General features: G+C 48.3%; 1 protein-coding gene across 4 annotated transcripts in view; it reads right to left on the bottom strand.

Annotated features, from left to right (window-relative positions):
* Positions 1 to 9,375: 9,375 nt before the first annotated feature.
* abcb6a (ATP binding cassette subfamily B member 6 (LAN blood group) a) overlaps positions 9,376 to 27,540 on the bottom strand; it is a 341,190-nt gene continuing 323,025 nt past the window's right edge. For all 4 annotated transcript variants that reach the window (XM_070875170.1, XM_070875168.1, XM_070875171.1 and 1 more), the window contains 2 exons: positions 24,387 to 24,455; positions 9,376 to 13,424 (listed from right to left, as the gene is read on the bottom strand). In XM_070875170.1, the coding sequence (XP_070731271.1) occupies positions 13,277 to 13,424; positions 24,387 to 24,455 (217 nt within the window). In that variant the 3' untranslated portion in view covers positions 9,376 to 13,276. The remainder of the gene's footprint in view (positions 13,425 to 24,386; positions 24,456 to 27,540) is intronic.

Raw genomic sequence — 27,540 nt, 5'->3', positions numbered from 1 at the left:
TATACCATTTGCCTTCTTCACCGCTTGCTGTATCTGCATGCCAACTTTCAATGACTGAGGTAGCATGACACCCAGGTCTCTTTGCACCTCCCCTTTTCCTAATCTGCCGCCATTCAGATAATATTCTGCCTTTGTGTTTTTGCCACCAAAGTGGATAACCTCACATTTATCCACATTATACTGCATCTGCCATGCATTTGCCCACTCACCTAACCTGTCCAAGTCACCCTGCAGCCTCTTAGCATCCTCCTCACAGCTCACACCATCACCCCAGCTTAGTGTCATCTGCAAACTTTGAGATATTAACCCAATTCCTTCATCTAAATCATTAATGTATATTGTAAATAGCTGGGGTCCCAGCACTGAGCCCTGCGGCACCCCACTAGTCACCTGCCATTCTGAAAAGGACCCGTTTATCCCGACTCTCTGCTTCCTGTCTGCCAACCAGTTCTCTATCTACGTCAGTAAATTACTCCCAATACCATGTGCTTTAATTTTGCACACTAATCTCTTGTGTGGGACCTTGTCAAAAGCCTTTGGAAAGTCCAAATACACCACAACCACTGGTTCTCCTTTGTCCACTCTACTAGTTACAGCCTCAAAAAATTCTAGAAAATTTGTCAAGCATGATTTCCTTTTCATAAATCCATGCTAACTTGGACCGATCCAATCACTGCTTTCCAAATGCGCTGCTATTTCATCTTTAATAATTGATTCCAGCATTTTTCCCAATACGGATGTCAGGCTAACCGGTCTATAATTACCCGTTTTCTCTCTCCCTCCATTTTTAAAAAGTGGTGTTACATTTGCTACGCTCCAGTTCATAGGAACTGATCCAGATTCGATAGACTGTTGGAAAATGATCACCAATGCATCCACTATTTCTAGGACCACTTCCTTAAGTACTCTGGGATGCAGACTATCAGGCCCCAGGGATTTATCGGCCTTCAATCCCATCAATTTCTCGAATACAATTTCCCGCCTAATGAGGATTTCCTTCAGTTCGTCCTTCCCACTAGACCCTCGGTCCCCTAGAATTTACGGAAGGTTATTTGTGTCTTCCTTCGTGAAGACAGAACCAAAGTATTTATGAAAGGGAAATCATGCTTGACAAATTTTCTAGAATTTTTTGAGGATGTAACTAGTAGAGTGGACAAGGGAGAACCAGTGGATGTGGTGTATTTGGACTTTCAAAAGGCTTTTGACAAAGTCCCACACAAGAGATTGTTGTGCAAAATTAAAGCACATGGTATTGGGGGTAATGTACTGACGTGGATAGAGAACTGTTGGCAGACAGGAAGCAGAAAGTCGGGAAAAATGGGTCCTTTTCAGAATGGCAGGCAGTGACTAGTGGGGTGCCGCAGGGCTCAGTGCTGGGACCCCAGCTATTTAAAAAATACATTAATGATTTAGATGAAGGAATTGAGTGTAATATCTCCAAGTTTATAGATGACACTAAGCTGGGTGGCGGTGTGAGCTGTGAGGAGGATGCTAAGAGACTGCAGGATGACTTAGACAGGTTAGGTGAGTGGGCAAATACATGGCAGATGCAGTATAATGTGGATAAATGTGAGGTTATCCACTTTGGTGGCAAAAACAGGAAGAGAGAATATTATCTGAATGGTGACAGATTAGGAAAAGGGGAGGTGCAATGAGACCTGGGTGTCATGGTACATCAGTCATTGAAATTTGGCATGCAGGTACAGCAGGCGGTGAAGAAGGCAAATGGCATGTTGGCCTTCATAGCTAGAGGATTTGAGTATAGGAGCAGGGAGGTCTTACTGCAGTTGGACAGAGCCTTGGTGAGGCCTCACCTGGAATTTTGTGTACAGTTTTGGTCTCCCAATCCGAGGAAGGACGTTCTTGCTATTGAGGAAGTACAGCGAAGGTTCGCCAGATTGATTCCCGGGATATGACTGACATATGAGGAGAGACTGAATCAACTGGGCTTATATCCACTGGAGTTTAGAAGAATGAGAGGGGATCTCATAGAAACATATAAAATTCAGATGGGATTGGACAGGTTAGAAACAGGAAGAATGTTCCCATTGCTGGGGAGTTCCAGAACCAGAGTCACAGTCTAAGAATAAGGGGTAAGCCATTTAGGACTGTGATGAGGAGAAACTTCTTCACTCAGAGAGTGGGTGAACCTGTGGAATTCTCTGCCGCAGAAAGTTGTTGAGGCCAGTCAGTTACATATATTCAAAAGGGAGTTAGATATGTCCCTTATGGCCAAAGGGATCAAGGGGTATGGAGAGAAAGCAGGAAAGGGTACTGAGGTTGAATGATCAGCCATGATCTTATTGAATGGCGGTGCAGGCTCGAAGGGCCAAATGGCCTGCTCCTGCACCTAATTTCTATGTTTCTATGTTCAACTGGTCTGCCATTTCTTTGTTCCCCATTATAAATTCACCTGAATCTGACTACAAGGGACCTACGTATGTCTTCACTAATCTTTTTCTCTTCACATATCTATAGAAGCTATTACAGTCAGTTTTATATTCTCAGCAAGCTTCCTCTCATACTCTATTTTCTGCCTCCTAATTAATTAAACTCTTTTTCCTCCTCTGCTGAATTCTAAATTTCTCCCAGTCCTCAGGTTTGCTACTTTTTCTGGCCAATTTATATGCCTCTTCCTTGGATCGAACACTATCCTTAATTTCCCTTGTTATTCATGGTTGAGCCACCTTCCCCGTTTTATTTTTACTCCAGACAGGCATGTACAATTGTTGAAGTTCATTCATGTGATCTTTAAATGTTTGCCATTGCCTATCCACCATCAACCCTTTACATAGAAACATTGAAAATAGGTGCAGGAGTAGGCCATTCGGCCCTTCGAGCCTGCACCACCGTTCAATAAGATCATGGCTGATCATTCACCTCAGTACCCATTTCCTGCTTTCTCTCCATACCTCTTGATCCATTTAGCCGTAAGGGCCATATCTAACTTCCTCTTGAATATATCCAATGAACTGGCATCAACAACTCTCTGCGGTAGGGAATTCCACAGGTTAACAACTCTCTGAATGAAGAAGTTTCTCCTCATCTCAGTCTTAAATGGCTTACCCCTTATCCTTCAACGGTGTCCCCTGTATCATTCGGCAGTCTATTCTAACCAATTCACGTTTCATACCATCGAAGTTACCTTTCCTTAAGTTCAAGACCCTAGTCTCTGAATTAACTGTGCCACTCTCCACCTTAATGAAGAATTCTACCATATTATGGTCACTCTTCCCCAAGGGCCCTCACACAACTAGATTGCTAATTAGTCCTTTCTCATCACCCAATCTAGGATGGCCAGCCCTCTAGTTGGTTCCTCGACATATTGGTCTAGAAAACCATCCCTAATACACTCCAGGAAATCCTCCTCCACTGTATTGCTACCAGTTTGGTTAGCCCAATCTATATGTAGATTAAAGTGGCCCATGACAACTGCTGTACCTTTATTGCACGCATCCCTAATTTCTTGTTTGATGCTGTCCCCAACCTCACTACTACTGTTTGGTGGTCTGTACACAACTCCCACCAGCGTTTTCTGCCCTTTGGCATTCCGTAGCTCCACCCATACCGATTCCACATCATCCAAGCTAATATCCTTCCTTACTATTGCGTTAATTTCCTCTTTAACCAGGAATGCCACCCCACCTCCTTTTACTTTCTGTCTATCCTTCTTGAGTGTTGAATACCCCTGGATATTGAGTTCCCAGCCTTGGTCACCCTGGAGCCATGTCTCCGTGATGCCAATTATATCATATTCGTTAATTGCTGCCTGCGCAGTTAATTTGTCCACCTTATTACGAATACTCATCGCATTGAGGCACAGAGCCTTCAGGCTTGTCTTTTTAACACACTTTGCCCATTTAGAATTTTGCTGTAATGTGGCCCTTTTTGCTTTTTGCCTTGGGTTTCTCTGCCCTCCAGTTCTACTTTTCTTCTTTGTATCTTTTGCTTCTGCCCCCTTTCTACTTCCGTCTGTTTCCCTGCATAGGTTCCCACCCCCCTGCCATATTCGTTTAACTCCTCTCCAACAGCACGAGCAAACACTCCCCCTCGGACATTGGTCCCGGTCCTGCCCAGGTGCAGACTGTCTGGTTTGTACTGACCCCACCTCCTCCAGAACCGGTTCCAATGTCCCAGGAATTTGAATCCCTCCCTACTGCACCACTCCTCAAGCCATGTATTCATCTGAGCTATCCTGCTATTCCTACTCTGACTAGCACGTGGCACTGGTAACAATCCTGAGATTACTACCTTTGAGGTCCTACTTTTTAATTTAGCTCCTAGCTCCCTAAATTCATCTTGTTGCTACCTATATGCACCATGACAACTGGTTGTTCACCCTCCCCCTCCAGAATGCCGTGCAGCCGCTCCGAGACATCCTTGACCCTTGCACCAGGGAGGCAACATACCATCCTGGAGTCGCGATTGCGGCTGCAGAAACGCCTACCTATTCTCCTTACAATAGAATCCCCTAGCACTGTCGCTCTCCCACTCTTTTTCCTGCCCTCCTGTGCAGCAGAGCCACCCATGAACTTGGCTGCTGCTGTTCTCCTCTGATGAGTCATCCCCCTCAACAGTACCCAAAGCGGTGTATCTGTTTTGCAGGGGGATGAGCACAGGGAACCCCTGCACTACCTTCCTTCCACTGCTCTTCCTGTTGGTCACTCATCCCCTATTTGGCTGTGTACCCTTTACCTGCAGTGTGGCCAACTCCCTAAAGGTGCTATTGACGAAATCCTCAGCATCGCGGATGCTCCGGAGTAAATCCAGCCGCAGCACCAGTGCTGCAATGCGGTCCGTCAGGAGCTGCTGCAGGATACACTTCCTGCACATGTAATCGTCAGGGACACTGGGAGCGTCTCTGACTTCCCACATTGCACAGGAGGAGCATGACACATGTCCGAGCTCTCCTGCCTTGACTTAACCCCTAGATTAACTTAATTTGGCAACAACAATGATCAAGGTTCCCTACTGATAAAGGAAAAGAACAAGAAGATAAACTACTTACCAATCACCAGCCAATCACTTACCCCCTTGGCTGTGACATCACCCTTCGATTTCTTTCTATTTCTTTTTGCTTTCTCTCCCTGCAGCTGTACCAACTGGGCTCCCCACGCTGCCGCTCAGCCTCCTCAATATCCCGCTGGCCTCCCAACGATGACTCCTCGCATTGAGGCACAGAGCCTTCAGGCTTGTCTTTTTAACACACTTTGCCCCTTTAGATTTTTGCTGTAATGTGGCCCTTTTTGCTTTTTGCCTTGTGGTTTCTCTGCCCTCCACTTTTACTTTTCTTCTTTCTATCTTTTGCTTCTGCCCCCATTCTACTTCCCTCTGTCTCCCTGCATAGGTTCCCATCCCCCTGCCATCTTAGTTTAAGCCCTCCCCTACAGCACTAGCAAACACTCCCCCTCGGACATTGGAGCAAGAACTCCTTTACGGCAAACGAGCCAAAGGTGGGCAGTGGAAACGTTACAGGGACACCCTCAAAGGCTCCCTGATAAACTGCAACATCCCCACCGACACCTGGGAGTCCCTGGCCAAAGACCGCCCTAAGTGGAGGAAGTGCATCCGGGAGGGCACTGAGCACCTCGAGTGTCATCGCCGAGAGCATGCAGAAATCAAGCGCAGGCAGCAGAAAGAGCGTGCGGCAAACCTGTTCCACCCACCCTTACCTTCAATGACTATCTGTCCCACCTGTGACAGGGACTGTGGTTCTCGTATCGGACCGTACAGCCACCTAAAGACTCATGTTAAGAGTGGAAGCAAGTCTTCCTCGATTCCGAGGGACTGCCTATGATTACTTTAATTCTCTATCCCACATTGAGCTCACTGTCCTCAGCCTCCTGCACAGTTCCAATGAAACTTAATGCAACCTCGAGGAACAGCGCCTCATCTTGCCTTGAGGCACTTACAGCCTTAATATCGAGTTTCACAACTTTGGAGCCAAAACTGCCCCTTTCCTGAAGACCTCTTAAAGACGGAAAGCGACGACCACGATGCAGAGTGCAATGGCTGCCGACTCTTCGTGTAATGGGCGCAATTATCAAAATTCCGCTCCCATTTTATCCCAGCGGTGACCCGCTTCAGCTCCCCCATCGATCGGAAATGTTCGCTCCGTTCCTCTCTCCACAGACGCTACCTGACCTGCTGCGAGCTTTCAGCTTTTTCTATTTGTATCTCAAATAACCAAATGTAGTCGTGCAGGAAATGGCTCCTTCTCCAACTTGGTGAAGGGTCACCACAGGCTGGCACAAGCTCAGATACTGAGTCCCCTGAGGGAAGAAGATATAAGGGACAATTTTATCAATGCACACTCCCAGCTGGGAGTCACCGGTTGGGAGCACAAATCAGAAAATCACAGGGATCGCGCCTTAGAACGTGAATCAACGTGCCCCATAAAAGTTAAACTTCCCTTTCCTGTGCAAAACGGGGGCGAATTTAACCCCACTCGCTCAGCAGAATCCTGGCGGGTGGCCAGTTAAAATCGCTCTGTTAAAATCTGCCAACATCTCCAGCATCGAAGCACTGACCACACTCGATCAGCTCCGCTGGGCGGACCACATTGTCCGCATGCCAGACACGAGACTCCCAAAGCAAGCGCTCTACTCGGAACTCCTTCACGGCAAACGAGCCAAAGGTGGGCAGAGGAAACGTTACAGGGACACCCTCAAAGCCTCCCTGATAAAGTGCAACATCCCCACCGACACCTGGGAGTCCCTGGCCAAAGACCGCCCAAAGTGGAGGATGTGCATCCGGGAGGGCACTGAGCACCTCGAGTCTCATCGCCGAGAGCATGCAGAAACCAAGCGCAGGCAGCGGAAGGAGCGTGAGGCAAACCAGTCCCACCCTCCCCTTCCCTCAACCACTGTCTGTCCCACCTGTGACAGGGACTGTGGCTCTCGTATTGGACTGTTCAGCCACCTAAGGACTCATTTTAAGAGTGGAAGCAAGTCTTCCTCGATTCCGAGGGACTGCCTGTGATGATGATGGCTCTTACCTGTCTGAAACCCGCCGTAATCACAAAATCTTAATTTTAACCTGCTCTTCTGAGCGGGCAACAAGGACACGAGCCCAGAACCAGCTTTACATATGCATATTGTGGCCCAATTCCAGCATTGAGACCCGACTGTAATTTTAACTCAGGCCTAAACATAGAAACATATAAAATAGGTGCAGGAGTAGGCCATTCGACCCTTCGAGCCTGCACCGCCATTCAATGAGTTTATGGCTGAACATGCAACTTCAGTACCCCATTCCTGCTTTCTCACCATACCCCTTGATTCCCCGAGTAGTAAGGACTTCATCTAACTCCTTTTTGAATATAAACGGGTCATACACCTGGGGTTACAATCGGGAATATTACAGAAACCCTTTATAGGTGAAGTATTGCTGTGAACAAACTTTTTTTCTTTTCATTACCATCTCTTTTTGCCTTGCCTCATCGACCCTTTTGTCATTTAACAGATCACAGCCTTCAATCCCGGTCTTTCGGATGAGACGTTAAACCAAGGGCCCTGTCTGCTCTCTCAAGTGGGCGTAAAAGATCCCATGGCACAATTTTGAAGAGGAGCAGGGGAGTTCTCCCCGGTGTCCTGGGGTCAATATTTATCCCTCCATCAACGTAACAAAAACAGATGATCTGGTCATTATCACATTGCTGTGTGTGGGAGCTTGCTGTGCGCAAATTGGCTGCCGCGTTTCCCACATTACAACAGTGACTGCACCCCAAAAAGTATTTTGTTGGCTGTAAACGCTTTGAGACATCCGGTGATCGTGAAAGGCGCTATATAAATCCAAGTCTTTCTTTCTGTTAATCTCTCCTGCCTTCTACCCTAACACAGACCGCCCCTTTGGTGTTTCCTCTCCTCCCAACTTTCCCACCCTCTGCACTCGCTTAAACCTGTTACATCTCGAACCTTTTCAAGCTCTGAGGTCATCGACCTCAAACATTAACTCTGTTTCCCTCTCCAGAGATGCTGCTTGACCCGTTGAGTAGTTCCAGCATTTTGTTTTTATTTCAGATTTCTAGCATCCGCAGTATTTTGCTTTTGTAAACACTTATTTTTTTCCCCCACAAAAGTACCCTTAAAACAAGAAGCAGACAAGGCAAAATATCGCCTATTCAGGGTCAACTATTTTGTTGTTGACCATTAATACAAATTCCCCCTGATTAAAAGGGGGGACTAAAATCGACAAATTTAAAAAAAATTAAACTTTAAACTTTAAACAGTTGCCGGGGGTGATGATGCACTCCAGTCCCTCCGGCGCCCACCTCTCGCGGAAGCCCGCGAGCGTACCGGTGGACACCGCGTGCTCCATCTCCAGGGACACCCTGGCTCGGATGTAACCGCGGATGAGAGGCAGGCAGTCGGGCTGAACGACCCCTCGACCACCTGCTGCCTGGACCGGCTGATGGCCCCCTTGGCCGCGCCCAGGAGCAGTCCTACAAGGAGGCCCTCCGACCTGCCCGTTCCCCTCCGCACAGGGTGCCCAAAGATCAGGAGCGTGGGACTGAAGTGCAACCAGAATTTGAGGAGCAGCCCCTTCAGATATTGGAATAGGGGCTGCAACCTCGCACACTGAACATACACGTGGAACACGGACTCCTCCAGACCGCAGAAATTGCAGGCGGCCTGAGAGCCCGTGAACCGACTTAAAAACTTATTGCATGGGACTGCTCCGTGCAACACCCTCCAGGCCAAGTCCCCAATAAATAGAGGAAGGACTCCCGCGTAGAGAGCACTCGATTGGGGACCCCCGCCTCCTCCGGACGGCAAGGTGGTGCGCCATGGCGTGTCCGGACAGCAGACGAGACAAAGTACAGGAATCCCCTCCGCGCAGAACTGAAAGGCACGGATGGGATTTCCCGGAGGAGGCTGAGGTTGTGAGGCCCATTCAGGGTCAACTGACGAGACAGAAAGCCAGGTGTCTGATAGCATGAACTTTCTCTATTTAGAGTGGCGGGGATTGCCGGTTTGAAGATCCCGTGAGTGGAGCATGTGTTTAATGGGCATGAGCTGGTAACTTGTCATGTATGTACATGCTGTTTGCAGCCACCAGGTGGTGTCATTGTTGGAGGCCATTGAGCAGCACGCACATGGTGCTGCTCTGGTATAAAAGGCCAGCCGTTTTGAGAGTCAGGCACTTTGGGCCTAAATAAAGCAGAGCCAAGGTTGGACCTTGCTTAGTTAAACAGTACTCAGTTTGAACTTTTATTGCACACATAACAGAACTTCCTTCAGAATATCAGGACAATAGGGCTGCTTGAGGGGCAGCACTCTTTGTGCTTCAAAGTAATTTACTGTATGTGAAGCGTGCGGAGATGTGGGAGATTGCTCCTGCTGTGCCCAGTGGCAGTAACGTCAATAAAGCGAGTAATGGCAAAATTGTTTATTTCATTAATTGTTCAAACAGTTTAGCAACAAATTAAATAAATACAACCCAGACACAACCTTCCCAGAAACCTCGTTATACAGAACAGTTCACCCTGGAACTGATTTTAGCCTTTTTACATCTCCCGATGAGTCAAGTCACGGTGTATATATATATATAGCAGTAGAGTTTGAGAGTGACCCTTGTATCGTCAGTGCAGCTGAGGCCGAATTTCCCCTCGATGTCTGCACTCAGCTTGAATTCTTCACCTCAAATGCAACGGGATCCTCATCAATGGTTTCCGAAGGTTATTCCTCAGTGGGATGTGTTTGTGTGTACAGAGCCAGTTTCTGCAAATAAAGCAATTCAGTGTGTGTGAAGCACTTTGGGGTGTTTGAGAATAGCCGCCTCCAGCCCTACGACCCCCAAGAGATCCTCCAAATACTGGCTTCTTGTACACCACTGATTTTCACCGCTCCACCATCGGCAGACGTGCCTTCAGCTGCCTGGGCCCTCTCCGCCTCCGCCTCTCGCCCCTCCTTTGAGCCATTCCATAAAAACCTACCTCTTTATGTGGCTTGGTGCCAAATTCTATTTGAAGCACCATGGAACGTTTTTTGCCACATTAAAGGCGCTAGGTGAATGTAAGTTATTGTAGTAAGTGCTATAAGGATAGATTGAGCAGACTGGGTCTTTACTCGTTGGAGGTTCAGAAGGATGAGGGGTGATCTTATAGAAACATTTAAAATAATGAAAGGGATAGACAAGATAGAGGCAGAGAGGTTGTTTCCACTGGTCGGGGAGACTAGAACTAGGGGGCACAGCCTCAAAATACGGGGGAGCCAATTTAAAACCGAGTTGAGAAGGAATTTCTTCTCCCAGAGGGTTGTGAACCTGTGGAATTCTCTGCCCAAGGAAGCAGTTGAGGCTAGCTCATTGAATGTACTCAAGTCACAGATAGATAGATTTTTAACCAATAAGGGAATTAAGGGTTACGGGGAGAGGGTGGGTAAGTGGAGCTGAGTCCAGGGCCAGATCAGCCATGATCTTGTTAAATGGCAGAGCAGGCTCGAGGGGCTAGATGGCCTACTCCTGTTCCTAATTCTTATGTTCTTATGTTTCTTCAGAGGCAGTAAATCATATCGCTCTGGCCAATACCAAGGAGTACTTGGTGGTTGTTATACTATACTGAGATGAGCAACTGCCTCCAAAAATATGAGGACTCGGAGAACTCATGATTTTCCAAACAAGATCGTGTTTCAATGTAATAATGTACGCCATAGGAGGCTTCCTCTAAACCAGTTCTAACGGTTCAGTCTGATATACCAGAGTCATGATGTGGGAGAGGTGTCCTTTATTCAATGAGACCCACTCGAACATGGGGCCTAACAACAGTTACCCAGCAACATGCAGGCTTAAATGAAGCAGAATGAGTCGATATTCTCTGGAGTTTGGAAGAGTGAGAGGTGATCTCATTGAAACCGATAAAATTCTGAGAGGGCTTGACCATGGAGTTGAGGTCGAAGATCAGCCATGATCTTATTAAATGGCGGAGCAGGCTCGAGGGGCAAATGGCCGACTCCTGCTCCTATTTCTTGTGTTAAAATGAAGCTCGCACCCTGAATCCAGACCAGCACACCAGACCCAATATTCAGTTGGAGAAGTGGCTCTGTTTCCCCAGAGTGTTTCACTGTTCAGTCGGGACGATTGGCATCCTACAGTGCTGATAACATTCAAAGTGTTGTATGGATATTTTTCTTCTGGTCTCTGTATTGGCCAGGAATATTATTCTCGAGTTGCCTTGTGGGATCACCCCGTGTAATCACCCCATGAGGGATCACCCCGACCACATTCCCTATTCATATCTCCGCCCACTGACTCTGGATTACTGATACTTCCTGCTCCATATATTGATCACTGTGTTCCTGCCCTCTGGGATTCCCTCCTACAACCCCAACTAACTCTTCATCTCCTTGTTAGGTTCTTTTAGGGGAGGAGCCCACCCAGATCCAGTACTGTGTGCAGTTCTGGTCACCACATTACAGGAAAGATGGGATTGCATTAGAGAGGGTACAGAGGAGATTTACGAGGATGTTGCCTGGACTGGCGAATTTTAGCTATGAGGAAAGATTGGATAGGCTGGGTTTGTTTCCTTTGGAACAGAGGAGCTTGAGGGGAGACCTCATTGAGGTGGATAAAATTCTGCACCGACGTTAGCGTCCTTGACCAGGCCAACATCCCCAGCATCGAAGCACTGACCACACTTGATCAGCTCCGCTGGGCGGGCCACATAGTTCGCATGCCAGACACGAGACTCCCAAAGCAAGCGCTCTACTAACCCTAACTCCTTCTCGGCAAATGAGCCAAAGGTGAGCAGAGGAAACGTTACAAGGACACCCTCAAATCCTCCCTAATAAAATGCAACGTCCCCACTGACACCTGGGAGTCCCTGGCCAAACACCGCCCTAAGTGGAGGAAGTGCATCTAGGAGGGCGCTGAGCACCTCGAGTCTCATTGCCGAGAGCATGCAGGAATCAAGCGCAGGCAGCGGAAGGAGCGTGCGGCAAACCTGTCCCACCCAACCCTATCTGTCCCATCTGTGGAACTGTGGTGTTCGTATTGGACTGTACAGCCAACTAAGAACTCATGTTAAGAGTGGAAGCAAATCTTCCTCGATTCTGAGGAACTGCCTATGATGATGATAAATGAAGCACTCTAAAAGCCGTGGCTATAGAATGTGAGTGTGCACCTATCATCCCCATGCAGCGAGATCTTGAATCCAAGCATACTGCTGTGGGTAGGCATCTAAGCCAGACATAAATGGGGAGAAGAAACAATGACATGGGAAATCGTGAAGAAAAATAAAATGATTCCCCCTCTTGCAATTACATCGGGCCCTGGTGAGACCACACCTGGAGTATTGTGTACAGTTTTGGTCTCCTTACCTAAGGAAGGACGTTCTTGCTATTGAGGGAGTACAGCGAAGGTTCACCAGACTGATTCCTGGGATGGGCGGGGGGATTGTCCTATGAGGAGAGATTGAGCAGACTAGGCCTATATTCTCTAGAGTTTGGAAGAATGAGAGGTGATCTCATTGAAACACACAAAATTCTTACAGGGCTTGACAGGGAGGATGCAGCCACCACAGACAAGCCTGATCTGGTCCAACTCTGGCACGGTGTGCGAGCACTTTCCGGCAAGGGTTAACGGATAGCAATCAAGAGCAGAAAGCCTGGCCAAATTCGAAGCCCCCTGGCCCTAGCCCAGGAGTGCCGAGGCGACCATAATATATGCCCCCTCCCGCCAGCCTGGGTTAGATCAGTTCGCTCAGCGTGCACCAAGGATGGAAGTAGAGGTTGTCCCTGGTCTGGGTGATTTTGTACCACACTGGGCAGTGCATTAACCAACGGAACCACCAAGGGATCTTTGGTAAAGCTTTACAATTATAATTACGTGGGCTCGGTTGAAGACGGCCCTTTGCCCCATTTTTCTCATTCCCCCTCCCTGCCATTTTCCAAGCTTTGCTGATCCTCCGTAAATTTTCTACATGGGCTCCTCCCTTAAGTACAAGCTCACGCAAAGAGCCCCATCACAAGGAACATGAAGTGGTAAGTTTAACAACTTGGCTATCACCTAGATTTACACCCGTCAGAAAAATCTAATGAAAAATCAATGGGCTCTTCCCTTTCCCATTGAGGAAGCGCAGAAACAATGGGAATCCGGCTCCATGTTTTGAGTGCCAGCGTTCTGAAGGCAAGAACAATCATGTGACACGCTGCACTGACCGAGCATTGCTCAATACAGTGACGGCCTGATGTGATGCGATAAGCTCTGGTCAGTTTCCTAGTCCAATACCCGCTCGGTAAGCTGTCTCGTCCTGCCGGGTGGTGGGGCCCCTTTGCCCTCAGTCCTCCTTGTTGCTGGCTGGCTGCAGTTTCTCGGTGCTCTGGTCTTTGGTTTCAGTGTCAGACGCTGAATCCGACGATTCAGCCTGTTGTTGCTTCATCCACATTCCAGCGTAAGCTCCGCCTTTAGCAAGCAATACATCGTGCCTGCAACAAAATGGGAAATATATGATCAGGAAAATGACTGTTAGGAATTTGGTTAATTGGTGTTCGCCTCTGAGTCAGAAGGTTCTGACGGGACTGGACAGGTTAGAGGCAGGAAGAATGTTCCCAATGTTGGGGAAGTCCAGAAACAGGGGTTACAGACTAAGGATAAGGGGTAAGCCATTTAGGACCGAGATGAGGAGAAACTTCTTCACTCAGAGAGTTGTGAACCTGTGGAATTCCCTACCGCAGAGAGTTGTTGAGGCCAGTTTGTTCGATATATTCAAAAGGGAGTTAGATGTGACCCTTACGGCTAAAGGGATCAAGGGGTATGGAGAGGGGTACTAAGGGAATGATCAGCCATGATCATATTGAATGGTGGTGCAGGCTCGAAGGGCCAAATGGCCTATTCCTGCACCTATTTTCTATGTTTCTATGTTGTGGGTTCAAGCCCTACTCCAGGCACATAATCTAGGCTGACCCTCCAGTGCAGTACTGATGGAATGACCATCAGCGGCAGGTCGGGGCCATAAAAGGAGCGGCGACCATGGGCAGTGTACCGCGGCAAGGTACACCGCAAGCTGGTGCAGGAGGACGACGGCAGCGAAGAGTGACATCATCAAGGTCCAGGTCGGTGATTGGAGCGTGGGCAGGTACAGCAGGAGGGGCGAGGTCGGGGCGAAAGAGTGGGGAAGAATGTGATCGGGGCCCAGGAGAGGCGTGAGTTCAGGGCCCAGGAGAGGCGAGGGCCCAGGGGCAGCACGGGCCCAGCCCACACTGTGCGATATGTGTGCGCACTGGGTCTGTGCAGCAGAGCAGGTCTCCAGTCGTCCTGGTTAACCCTTGCCACTGGACCAAGACCTCGCTCTGTCAAGCCCCGTGTGGTGGCTGGTGTGCAACGGTCACCCCACGTTAAAACAATCCACCCACAGGCATCTTCCACCCTTCAGGATGTAGTTCGGGATCTGGAATATTATCATTGAAACACCTGTGAACTCATCCCTTTTTGGCGTGGAAACAAGTCATCCTCGCTTCGAGGGACTGCCTATGATGATGATGGCGGAATGCTGCACTTTCGGATGAGGCGTTAAAATGAGGCCCCATCTGCCCTCTCAGGTGGATGTAAAAGATCCCGTGACACTATTTTGAAGAGCATGAGTCCTGGCCAATATTTATACTTCAACCACCACCACTAAAAAACAGATTATCTGGTCATTATCGCATTGCTGTTTGTGGGATCTCGCGATGTGCAAATTGGCTGCCGCATTTCCCACATTACAACAGTGACTACACTCCAAAAGTACTTCATTTTGCTGTAAGACCGAGTCCCTATTCACTGCACTATGCAATGGGCAGGCGAGTTATCCGGGGAAATATTTCTGACTGAGCGGATGTGACCATCAGAGTCCGCAGGGTTTCACCACGAAGGCAGGACTGTGCAAACTCATCATTCTTGATGAAGGGTCTGGAAGTTGAAAACCCACCATTTGCTGCTTATTTCCACAGCACAGGATACACACAGAAGGCTATGATGCCATCACTGTGTTGCAAGCCCCTGACAAGTGGCCAGTGGATTTACAGTAACTGGAAACACTCTAGGGCGCAGGTTTTCGGGTCTTCTGTGCTCTGTTTTTCGCCCCGGAGCGGCTACAATGGCGGCGGTGAGGTCTTCCGGGCGAGCGGTAAGTCTCCAGGGAGCCTCGGGTCCGGTTTTGCGGCAACGCGGAGCAGCACCGCCCGGAGGAGCTGCGCCGGTGTGCAGCGCCCCCGGTTGTGACACTGGCGCGAGTTTTGACTCCTGGCCACCCATACGCCCCGAAGCGTGCAATCGATGTGGGCCCTTCGCGAACACAAAGTGAACGCCTGGGAAATCAGGTGGTCCAACGATAGCGACTGCACTCCCAAGGTAAGTGTGATTGTTTTTTCTTTGAATTTTTTTTGCGATTTATGTTGTGATGGCGCGGGCATTGGGAATGTTTTTGTGGGTTTTTTTTCTCCCCAGGCGTCTCTGGGAGCGCTTCCTGGCCCGACTCTTTAGCTCGGGAGTTTCCCATGCCAGTGCCCGAGAGAGGTGTACAACGCCTCCTTTAGCACTGCGCCCCCTGACACACGGCCCAGCTGCCCAATGTTACTGATTGAGGCGTAAACTGTTCCCGGGCGCTAACTTTACCGCCCCGCCGCCATTACTGTCCCAAAAACATCAAAGCCCAAAATCTAGCCCTAAGTCTCATACTTCTGGAAGTGCAGTTCCTTTTTCTAAACGGTGTAAACCAACTTTAAGATCGGGGACAGACAAGAGGTGACATCTGAAATGCTGGTTTGGATGAATCTGAAAACCACGTACGGGAGGTTGAGCTTCTGAGGAGTGAGGGGGATGGGGAGAGAGCGAGGAAAAGGGGAGAGATATGCAGAATATGTGTAATTATCAAGAGGAAGTCGAGGAATGAAGGAGTTTTTCCTCTTGGGGCTCGAAGGCAATGGGCGTAGTGAAGCCTCAGTAAACCTGTGAATGGCACCAACCCAAGTGTGAAGTTTACTTTCTGCACTATGTGCTAAAGTAAACACTGAGCCCATTAAGTGTGGCCGAACGGAAGGCTAACGATCTGTCTGATGAAACGTGGGGCCTGGGACAGGAAGAAACTAAATCCTCAATTTCAGGAGCAGGCAGGCCTTTGAAGGAGGCAGGAAATGTAGAGTTCATTAAAACCTTTCAGCAGAGATAAAGAGCCGAAGAATTTCAGGCAGACTGCAAACTACAATAGCTGTGTGAGGGTACAGCCCTGCTGCTGGGCCATTTCAGGGAGTGGGGAGGGGAAATAGATTCACAACAGCAATGTTGGATTAATGGACTTGGTTTTCAGGTGGGGGAGGGAGATAAACCTGGTTTCACGGCAGTTACAGAACTCTGAAAGACTTAAACTCCAGCGGCTGGGATTGTCGGCTTTCTCCGTTTCGGGGCGAAAACGTAAGCGGTGTGTGAAGATTACCGTTTTCGCCCCGTTACCGATTTAAAGCCTAACTTTCGGCATGTGGGGTCTGCGCCAGGCGCAAAAAAGGGAGGCGCTGCACTATTATTCGGGGCGCAGAAACACGATCCCCGCCAACTTTAGTGCGGGGCCAGGAGTGCTGCGAGAGAGGCCTTGGGCTGGGGAGGGGGGCGTGGGGAACAGGGACAAAGAACATTACCAAGTCGCTTGCCTAACAAATCGCTGCAAAAAAAAAAATTAAAAACTTTAACTTACCTTTTTTTCCAGGTTTTCCAACTTACCGCTGGCAGCAGGGCTGCACCGCTCGGTTTTACCGGTGTACGGGGCGCGGTGTAATGCCGAAACTCGGACGGTAACGCAATCCGAGTCGTTCCACCCGGGGCACAGCTCTCCCCGGCGGTGCTTCCAAGCGGCGCAGCAAAAAAAATTAACCGAGGATCGCGGCCCGGCTCAACGGGCGGGCTTTCCCCGCGGGCGGGTCAAAGCGCGGCGAAAACCCGGTCGGCAACCATCAGAAAAGCCATCCGATGATATCTGGTTCGCAAACGCTGAGGGGTCGAAATTCCGTTTCTAACTCCATCCGCTAGCGCCGGAGAGGGGCGGCTCACGGGCGGCTAAGTGCTTACCGGCGGCGGCGACCGGGGTTCCTGGGCTCCCGGGAAATTTAGTTGGGCAGCGGGGACGGCGCCCAGACGTGCTGCTGCGTGCACGGCGGCCCCAGACACCCACGTGGTGACCTCACCGAGCGTGCAATGGGGCTTGGCGCCGCGGCTGTGAAATTAGGCGAGTCCAGCGGCCTTACCGGCAGGTGTTTGGACAGCCTGGAAAAGCTGGCGAGACTTGGGGGGTCCCGGGGTGGGAGCGTCCAGGGATAAAGGTAAGTGCTTATGTTTATTTTTTTTTTTTTACCATTTACGTATGAATGGGACCAGTGGGGGTGGGTGAGGCAAATTGTTGGAAACTTTTTGTCCCGTTTTCTTTCCCATCTCGCCTCCTGAGATACCGCTCCGTTAACGCCCGAGGGCGAGTGTACCGTGCCACATTTAGTGCTGCTGTCTCCTCTTTGGGTGGTAAAACTGAATTTTGCAGTTTGAGTCGACACCGACCGCCTGCCGTTAAAATCAGCACTCAGCCCGTGTCGCCCACTCACAAACGGCGGCAGCTAATTTCAATCCCTTAAAAGTCCAGTGTTGGGAGATACGAGTGAATCTCTATGCCGCAAGCTTCCTCAGTAAAAGCGCACCTCTGCTGGCTTATTCACCGACAGAAGTTCGAGCTGTTGCCCAAGCAGCAACATTGGGAGAAACGATGAATCAGGACTCAGCTCTGGGTCGCTCCTCCCTGAAGCATGACTGTGTTTTCGTCTAGTGCAATCCACTAGCTACACATGTTCCAGGGCAGGCTGTGGGATGGGAGGCATTGCTCAAACACAGCATTAGAATCTTAAGGCTCATCCTGGAGCAAGGGAATTCAGAAGAAACTTCTTTACCCAGTCCGTGGTGAGAATGTGGAACTCGCTACCCCCCCACAGGGAGTGGTTGAAGCGAATAGCATAGACGTATTTAACATAGAACCATTGAAAATAGGTGCAGGAGTACGCCATTCGGCCCTTCTAGCCTGCACCGCCATTCAATGAGTTCATGGCTGAACATGCAACTTCAGTACCCCATTCCTGCTTTCTCGCCATACCCCTTGATCCCCCTAGTAGTACGGACTTCATCTAACTCCTTTTTGAATATATTTAGTGAATTGGCCTCAACAACTTTCTGTGGTAGAGAATTCCACAGGTTCACCACTCTCTGGGTGAAGAAGTTTCTCTTCATCTCGGTCCTAAATGGCTTACCCCTTATCCTTAGACTGTGACCCCTGGTTCTGGACTTCCCCAACATTGGGAACATTCTTCCTGCATCTAACCTGTCTAAACCCGTCAGAATTTTAAACGTTTCTATGAGGTCCCCTCTCATTCTTCTGAACTCCAGTGAATACAAGCCCAGTTGATCCAGTCTTTCTTGATAGGTCAGTCCCGCCATCCCGGGAATCAGTCTGGTGAACCTTCGCTGCACTCCCTCAATAGCAAGAATGTCCTTCCTCAGGTTAGGAGACCAAAACTGTACACAATATTCCAGGTGTGGCCTCACCAAGGCCCTGTACAATTGTAGCAACACCTCCCTGCCCCTGTACTCAAATCACCTCGCTATGAAGGCCAACATGCCATTTGCTTTCTTAACCGCCTGCTGTACCTGCATGCCAACCTTCAATGACTGATGTACCATGACACCCAGGTCTCTTTGCACCTCCCCTTTTCCGAATCTGTCACCATTCAGATAATAGTCTGTCTCTCTGTTTTGACCACCAAAGTGGATAACCTCACATTTATCCACATTATACTTCATCTGCCATGCATTTGCCCACTCACCTAACCTATCCAAGTCACTCTGCAGCCTCATAGCATCCTCCTCGCAGCTCACACTGCCACCCAACTTAGTGTCATCCGCAAATTTGGAGATACTACATTTAATCCCCTCGTCTAAATCATTAATGTACAGTGTAAACAGCTGGGGCCCCAGCACAGAACCTTGTGGTACCCCACTAGTCACTGCCTGCCATTCTGAAAAGTCCCCATTTACTCCTACTCTTTGCTTCCTGTCTGACAACCAGTTCTCAATCCATGTCAGCACACTACCCCCAATCCCATGTGCTTTAACTTTGCACATTAATCTCTTGTGTGGGACCTTGTCGAAAGCCTTCTGAAAGTCCAAATATACCACATCAACTGGTTCTCCCTTGTCCACTCTACTGGAAACATTCTCAAAAAATTCCAGAAGATTTGTCAAGCATGATTTCCCTTTCACAAATCCATGCTGACTTGGACCTATCATATTACCTCTTTCCAAATGCACTGCTATGACATCCTTAATAATTGATTCCATCATTTTACCCACTACCGATGCCAGGCTGACCGGTCTATAATTCCCTGTTTTCTCTCTCCCTTCTTTTTTAAAAAGTGGGGTTACATTGGCTACCCTCCACTCTATAGGAACTGATCCAGAGTCAATGGAATGTTGGAAAATGACTGTCAATGCATCCGCTATTTCCAAGGCCATCTCCTTAAGCACTCTGGGATGCAGTCCATCAGGCCCTGGGGATTTATCGGCCTTCAATCCCATCAATTTCCCCAACACAATTTCCCGACTAATAAGGATTTCCCTCAGTTCCTCCTCCTTACGAGACCCTCCGACCCCTTTTATATCCGGAAGGTTGTTTGTGTCCTCCTCAGTGAATACCGAACCAAAGTACTTGTTCAATTGGTCTGCCATTTCAGCCGTTCAGATAAGCATATGAGGGAGAAGGTAATAGAGGGTTATACGGATAGAGTTAGATGAGGAAAGACGGGAGGAGGTGCGAGTGGAGCATAAATGCCGGCATGGACTGGTTGGGCTGAATGGCCTGTCTCTGTGCCGTATATGCTCTGTAAGGGTTTCCCAAGGACATTGGCTGAAGTTAACAACAGGAGTCATAATCTCCAACTGCTGATGACTTAAGCATATTTAATCAAGTCATCAGGATAGAATCATCATCATCATAGACAGTCCCTCGGAATCGAGGAAGACTTGCTTCCATTCTAAAAATGAGTCCTTAGGTGGCTGAACAGTCCAATATGAGAACCACAGTCCATTGTTGAGGGCAAGGGAGGGTGGGACAGGTTTGCCGCACGCTCTTTCCGCTGCCTGCGCTTGATTTCTGCATGCTCTCAGCTCAGCGCCCTCCCGGATGCACTTCCTCCACTTAGGGCGGTTTTTGGCCAGAGACTCCCAGGTGTCGGTGGGAATGTTGCACTTTATCAGGGAGGCTTCGAGGCAGTCACATAGCACAGAAGGAGGCCCTTCAATTCTTTTCCCCATCATTTGCTTGTCCAACTTCACCTTAAATGCATCGATACTATTCACCTCAACCCCTCCCTGTGGCAGCGAGTTCCACATTCTCACCGCTCTCTGGGTAAAGAAGTTTCTCCTGAATTCCCGATTGGGTTTATCAGTGACTATCTTATATTTACGGCCCCTAGTTTTTGAATTCCTTACAAGTGGAAACATCTTCTCTATGTCTACCCGAATGAACCCCTTCACCATTTTAAAGATCTCTTTCCGGTCACCTCTCAGTCTTCTCTTTTCTACAGAAAACAGCACCAGTCTGTTCAGTCTTTTGTGATAGTTATAACCTCTCAGTTGTAGTATTATCCTTGTAAATCTTTTTTGCACCTTCATAGAGCCTCTATATGCTTTTCATAATATGGAGACCAGAACCATGCACAGTACAGGTTAGGACTGGACAGGTTAGATGCAGGAAGAATGTTCCCGATGTTGGGGAAGTCCAGAACCAGGGGACACAGTCTTAGGATAAGGGGTAGGCCATTTAGGACCGAGATGAGGAGAAACTTCTTCACTCAGCGAGTTGTTAACCTGTGGAATTCTCTACCGCAGAGAGTTGTTGATGCCAGTTCATTGGATATATTCAAGAGGGAGTTAGATATGGCCCTTACGGCTAAAGGGAGAGAAAGCAGGAAGGTGGTACTGAGGTGAATGATCAGCCATGATCTTATTGAATGGTGGTGCAGGCTCGAAGGGCTGAATGGCCTGCTCCTGCACCTATTTTCTATGTTTCTACATCAAGTGTGGTCTTAGCAAGCAAGGTTTTCTGTTAGTTAGCCAATCCTCTACCCATGCTAATATATTACCCCCAACCCCGTGAGCTTTTATCTTGTGCAGTAACCTTTTATGTGGCACCTTATCGAATGCCTTCTGGAAATCCAAATACACCACATCCACTGGTTCCCCCTTATCCACCCTGCTAACTAACAGAAAAGAGAGTCAGGATAAAGGGGTCATTTTCCGGTTGGCCAACAGTAACTAGTGGGGTGCCGTAGGGATCAGTGTTGGGGCCTCAACAATTTACAATCTCTATTAATGACTTGGATGAAGGGACCGAGTGTAATGTAACCAAGTTTGCTGATGATACAAAGATGGGTGGGAAAGCAAGTTGTGAGGAGGACACAAAAAATCTGCAAAGGGATATAGACAGGGGAAGTGAGTAGGCAAAAAATTTGGCAGATGGAGTATAATGTGGGAAAACGTGAGGTTATCCACTTTGGCAGAAATAATAATGGAAAAGCAAATTATTATTTAAATGGAGATAAATTGCAAAGTGCTGCAGTACAGAGGGACCTGGGGGTCCTTGTGCATGAAACACAAAAAGTGAGTATGCAGGTACAGCAAGTGATCAGGAAGGCAAATGGAATGTTGGCCTTTATTGCAAGGGGGATAGAGTATAAAAGCAGAGAAGTTCTGCTACAACTGTACAGGGTATTGGTGAAGCCACACCTGGAGTACTGCGTACAGTTTTGGTCTCCGTATTTAAGGAAGGATATACTTGCATTGGAGGCTGTTCAGAGAAGGTTCACTAGGTTGATTCCTGTGATGAGGGGGTTGACTTATGAAGATAGGTTGAGCAGGTTGGGTCTCTACTCATTGGAGTTCAGAAAAATGAAAGGTGATCTTATCGAAACATGTAAGATGATGAGGGGGCTTGACAAGGTGGATGCAGAGAGGATATTTCCACTCATAGGGGAGACTAGAACTAGAGGGCAGTCTCAGAAATCGCTGCCTCCCTGGGTCCGTACAGAGTGTGTGTGGAGTGCGTACGGAATGTGTATGGTCCCGGGAAAGCATCGCAAAAGCCGGCTTTCACCGCACAATGCGCATGTGCTGGAGCTCGACAGATCCAACGCATATCGGGAGCGAGGACATTTGCACGGGCAAGATTGCGGGACTTACCCATATCTTGCCCGGCAAATGTCCTCAAAACTCTTGCGCCTGATAAAAGCAGGCTCGAAGCCAACTTTTACAGGTGTAAGAGTTTTAAAACACACAAAAACATAAAATAAATTAAAAAAAATATTTTATTGTTAAAAATCCTGCCCACTATGATAAGTTTATTTTAAACCATAATTAAAAAAACTTTTTTAAAAATTAGAATTTTTTTTTCTAAGGCATTTATTAACTTTAATTGAAATTAATTTTAATGATGTGAGGTGTGTTTATTTTTTATTACGGTGTTTAGTGGGTTTGTTTTTTTTCTCTCATTAACAGCAATGAGAACTTGTAGATACGGAGTTCCCGTTGCGATTAATGAGAAAGCTGTGGAACACTGTACCTGATTGGTTGAGCAGTCACACGTGACTGCGCCGTCTCCGTGGGAACCTGGAGGACGGGAGCGCGCTCCGCCGCGCGGGAAGAGAAGACAATCCCGCCACAATCCCACGCTCCTCTCCCGGACCGCCAGGTAAATTCTTTAAAAATTCTCTGGCCGGAGGCGTTCGTCTGAAAGAAGCCTCTGACAGGAATTTCAGGGCCAGTCTCAGAATAAGGGGTCGCCCATTAAAAAACTGAGGGTTGTAAATCTGTGGAATTCTCTGCCCCAGAGAGCTGTGGAGGTTGGGTCATTGACTATATTTAAGGCGGCGATAGACAGATTTTTGAGCGGTAAGGGAATAAGGGGTTATGGGGAGCGGGCAGGGAAATGGAGCTGAGTCCATGATCGGATCAGCCATGATCTTATTAAATGGCGGAGCAGGCTCGAGGGGCCAAGTGGCCTACTCCTGCTCCTATTTCTTATGTCGAAGAGACATTAAACTGAGGCCTTGTCTGCTTTCTCAGGTAGACATAAAAGATCCCACGGGCACTATTTCTAGGAAGAGCAGGGGAGTTCTCCCCAGTGTCGTAGGCAATAGTTATCCCTCAAACAACATTTCTGAAACAGGTTATCTGGTCATTATCACATTGCTGTTTGTGGGAGCTTGCTGTGACAATTTGGCTGCCGCATTTCCCACATTACAACAGTGACTACGCTCCAAAAGTACTTCATTGGCTGTAAAGCACTTTGGGGCGTCCTGATTTTGTGAAAGGCGCTATATAAATGCTAGTCAGTCTTTCCTTTATTTGACCACAAGGAGCAACACAGTGCAACCCGATCCTGCCCTCGCTCACAGTCCGCAGTTTCCGTGGGAGGCACTGGGTAGCAATCAGGAACAGGAAACGTGGCTGGTATCCCTTAATGCCATGGCCAACTATAGCACTCCTATCACCATGGTGGTGGAGATCAGCTAACGGCATGGACTGAGGACTGAAACGGGTATTTATTCCTGATCCATACGGTCTTTGTTTTAACCACCTAGGAAATCCGCATTGATTTATTTTTTAAAAAGCATAACGGTTAAGAACCAATGCCCTCTCTGGCAGAGTGAAATACTTGCATTTCAAAAGCGCCTATCACAACCACCGGATATCTCAAAGCGCTTTACGGCCAAGTAGGTCCTTTTTTTGAAGTGTAGTCACCATTGTCATCATAGGCAATCCCTCGGAATCGAGGAAGACTTGCTTCCACTCTTAGAATGAGTCTTTAGGTGGCTGAACAGTCCAATACGAGAACCACAGTCCCTGTCACGGGTGGGACAGACAGTGGTTGAGGGAAGGGGTGGGTGGGACTGGTTTGCCGCACGCTCCTTCCGCTGCCTGCGCTTGGTTTCTGCATGCTCTCGGCGATGAGACTCGAGGTGCTCAGCGCCCTCCCGGATGCACTTCCTCCACTTAGGGCGGTCTTTGGCCAGGGACTCCCAGTTTGTCAGTGGGGATGTTGCACTTTTTCACTGTCGTAATGTGGGAAACGCTGCAGCCAATTTGCGCACAGCAGATTCCCACAAACAGCAATGTGATAATGACCAGATAATGTTTTTTAGTGATGTTGATTGAGGGATAAATATTGGTTAGAACACCGGGGATAACTTCCCTGCTCTTTTTTGAAATAGTGGCCATGGGATCTGTTACGTTCACCTGAGGGGACAGACAGGGCCTCGGTTTAACTTCTGATCTGAAAGATGGTAGTGTTCAATGGGAGGGTGGAATCCCCTGGTAAATGGGGCACTTACCTCCCTCTCTCCACTATGTGTCCATCCTGAAGCACCAGGATCTGATCTGCGTTGATCACCGTTGACAACCTGAAAGAAAAAGAGAAGAGAAAATGCTCAAACTTTTCCCTCGGGATGTAAAGACGGGGTGTAACTGAATGACTTGAGCAAGCCCCGTTCAGCTTATCCCTTTTAGCATATACCTCCGCTGACTGTGTACAACATCTGTCTCCGCAAGATCCTACAAATCCCCTGGGAGGACAGACGCACCAACATTAGCGTCCTCGACCAGGCCAACATCCCCAGCATTGAAGCACTGACCACACTCGATCAGCTGCGCTAGTCAGGCCACATTGTCCGCATGCCAGACACGAGACTCCCAAAGTAAGCGCTCTACTCGGAACTCCTACACGGCAAACGAGCCAAAGGTGGGCAGAGGAAAAGTTACACGGACACCCTCAAAGCCTCCCTGATAAAGTGCAACATCCCCACTGACACCTGGGAGTCCCTGGCCAAAGACCGCCCTAAGTGGAGGAAGTGCATCCGGGAGGGCGCTGAGCACCTCGAGTCTCGTCGCCGAGAGCATGCAGAAACCAAGTGTAGGAAGCGGAAGGAGCGTGCGACAAACCAGTCCCACCCACCCCTTCCCTCAACCACTGTCTGTCCCACCTGTGACAAGGACTGTGGCTCTCGTATTAGACTGTTCAGCCACCTGAGAACTCACTTTTAGAGTGGAAGCAAGTCTTCCTCGATTTCAAGGGACTGCCTGTGATGACGATGATAAAACTAAACTTGACACCGATAAGGAGAAACTAGGGTAGAGGACCAAAAGCTTGGTCAAAGAGGTAAATTTTAAGCACATAAAATTTAGGAGTAGGAGGAGGCCTTACAGCCCCTCAAGCCTGCTATGGAGCGTCTTATAGGAGGAAAGAGAGGTAGAATGGTGGAGAGGTTTAAGGACTCGCATTCAGTACATATGTGCGATCAGCCAATTATTTGCAAAGCTCATTTTTCAGTAATACCTGTAGTTTTCAAGTCCTTTCAGGTGGCTGTTAAATAACATTCACTCAGGTTAAAACATCTGTGAACGTGCTGAGATTAATTAACCTGTGCTTCCTGGCAACCCAAAGCTCAGCTTTGCCCAACTAGTGGAATCGATCACTATTTACTTTAACATTAAGCCACACAGATCGCAAGGTTCTGGATTGAAACCTTGGTTTGTGCTGAATCCCAGGGCAGTGGTAAGGGAGCTACTTAAGAAAGAGGAGCAGGAGTCGGCCATTGGTCCCTTGAGCCCGCTCCGCCATTCAATAAGATCATGGCTGATCTGATCCTCATAACCCTCGACTCCCTTATCGTTCAAAAATCTGTCTATCTGCACCTTAAATATATTCAATGACCCAGCCTCCACAGCTCTCTGGGGCAGAGAATTCCACAGATTCACGACCCTCTGAGAAGAAATTCCTCCTCGTCTCAGTTTTAAATGGGCGACCCCTTATTCTGAAACTATGTCCTCTTGCTCTAGATTCCCTCACAAGGGGAAACATCCTTCAATAAGATCACCTCTCATTCTTCTAAGCTCCAATGAGTACAGGCCCAACCTGCTCAACTTTTCTTGGGGTATAACAGAGTGTTAGTGAGGGGTTTGCGGTATATTGGAGTGTTACAGTGAGGGATGTAGGTTTTATCAGAATGTTGCAATGAGGGGTGTGGGGTAATTTGGAGTAGTACAGTGAGGGATATGGGTTATGGCAGAGTGTTACAGTGGCGATTTTGGGGTATATCAGAGTGTTACTGTGAGGGGTGTGGGGTACATCAGAGTGTTACTGTGAGGGGTATGTGGCATATCAGAGCGCTACTGTCAGGGGTGTGGGATATTTCTGAGTACTACAGTGAGGGATATGGGTTATGTCAGAGTATTGCGGTGAAGTGTATGGGATTATATGAGAGCACTACAGTGAGAACATAAGAATTAGGAGTAGGAGTAGGCTATACGGCCCTTCGAGCCTGCTCTGCCATCCACTTTCCTGCCCGACCCCCAGATCCATTTCCCTAGAGTCCAAAAATCTATTGATCTCAGCCTTGAATATACTCAGTGACTCAGCATCCATGTCCTTTGGGGCAGAGAGTTCCGAAGATTCACAACCCATTGAGTGAAGAAATTCCTCCTCACCTCGGTCTTAAATGGCCGACCTCTTATCCTGAGACTGTGACCCCTAGTTCTAGACTCTCCAGTCAGGAGACACAGCCTCTCTGCATCTATCCTGTCAATCCCCCTCAGAATCATACAGAGTTCAATTCGATCGCCGCTCATTGGTATGCAAAATTAAAGCAAATGGTATTGGGGGTAATGTATTGACGTGGATAGAGAACTGGTTGGCAGGCAGGAAGCAGAGAATCGGGATAAACGGGTCCTTTTCAGAATGGCAGGCAGTGACTAGTGGCGTGCCGCAGGGCTCAGTGCTGGGACCCCAGCTCTTTACAATAAAAGGAGGCGGGGTGGTGTTGCTGGTTAAAGAGGAAATTAACGCAATAGTAAGGAAGGACATTAGATTGGATGATGTGGAATCGGTATGGGTGGAGCTGCGGAATACCAAAGGGCAGAAAACGCTAGTGAGAGTTGTGTACAGACCACCAAACAGTAGCATCAAACAAGAAATTAGAGATGTGTGCAATAAAGGTACAGCTGTTATCATGGGCGACTTTAATCTACATATTGATTGGGCTAACCAAACTGGTAGCAATACGGTGGAGGAGGATTTCCTGGAGTGTATTAGGGATGGTTTTCTAGACCAATATGTCGAGGAACCAACTAGAGGGCTGGCCATCCTAGACTGGGTGATGTGTAATAGAAAGATAGAAACATAGAAAATAGGTGCAGGAGTAGGCCATTCAATAAGATCATGGCTGATATTCACCTCAGTACCCCTGTCCTGCTTTCTCTCCATACCCCTTGATTCCTTTAGCCGTAAGGGCCATATCTAACTCCCTCTTGAATATATCCAATGAACTGGCATCAACGACCCTCTGCGGTAGGGAATTGCACAGGTTAACAACTCTGAGTGAAGAAGTTTCAATTTCCCGAATACAATTGCATGCCTAATAAGGATTTCCTTCAGCTCCTCCTTCTCACTAGACCCTCGGTCCCCTAGTATTTCCGGATGGTTATTTGCGT

The sequence above is a fragment of the Pristiophorus japonicus genome, chromosome 3 (genome assembly GCF_044704955.1).
Source record: "Pristiophorus japonicus isolate sPriJap1 chromosome 3, sPriJap1.hap1, whole genome shotgun sequence".
Lineage (NCBI taxonomy): Eukaryota > Metazoa > Chordata > Chondrichthyes > Pristiophoridae > Pristiophorus > Pristiophorus japonicus.
This window is presented reverse-complemented; position numbering and strand designations above follow the sequence as displayed.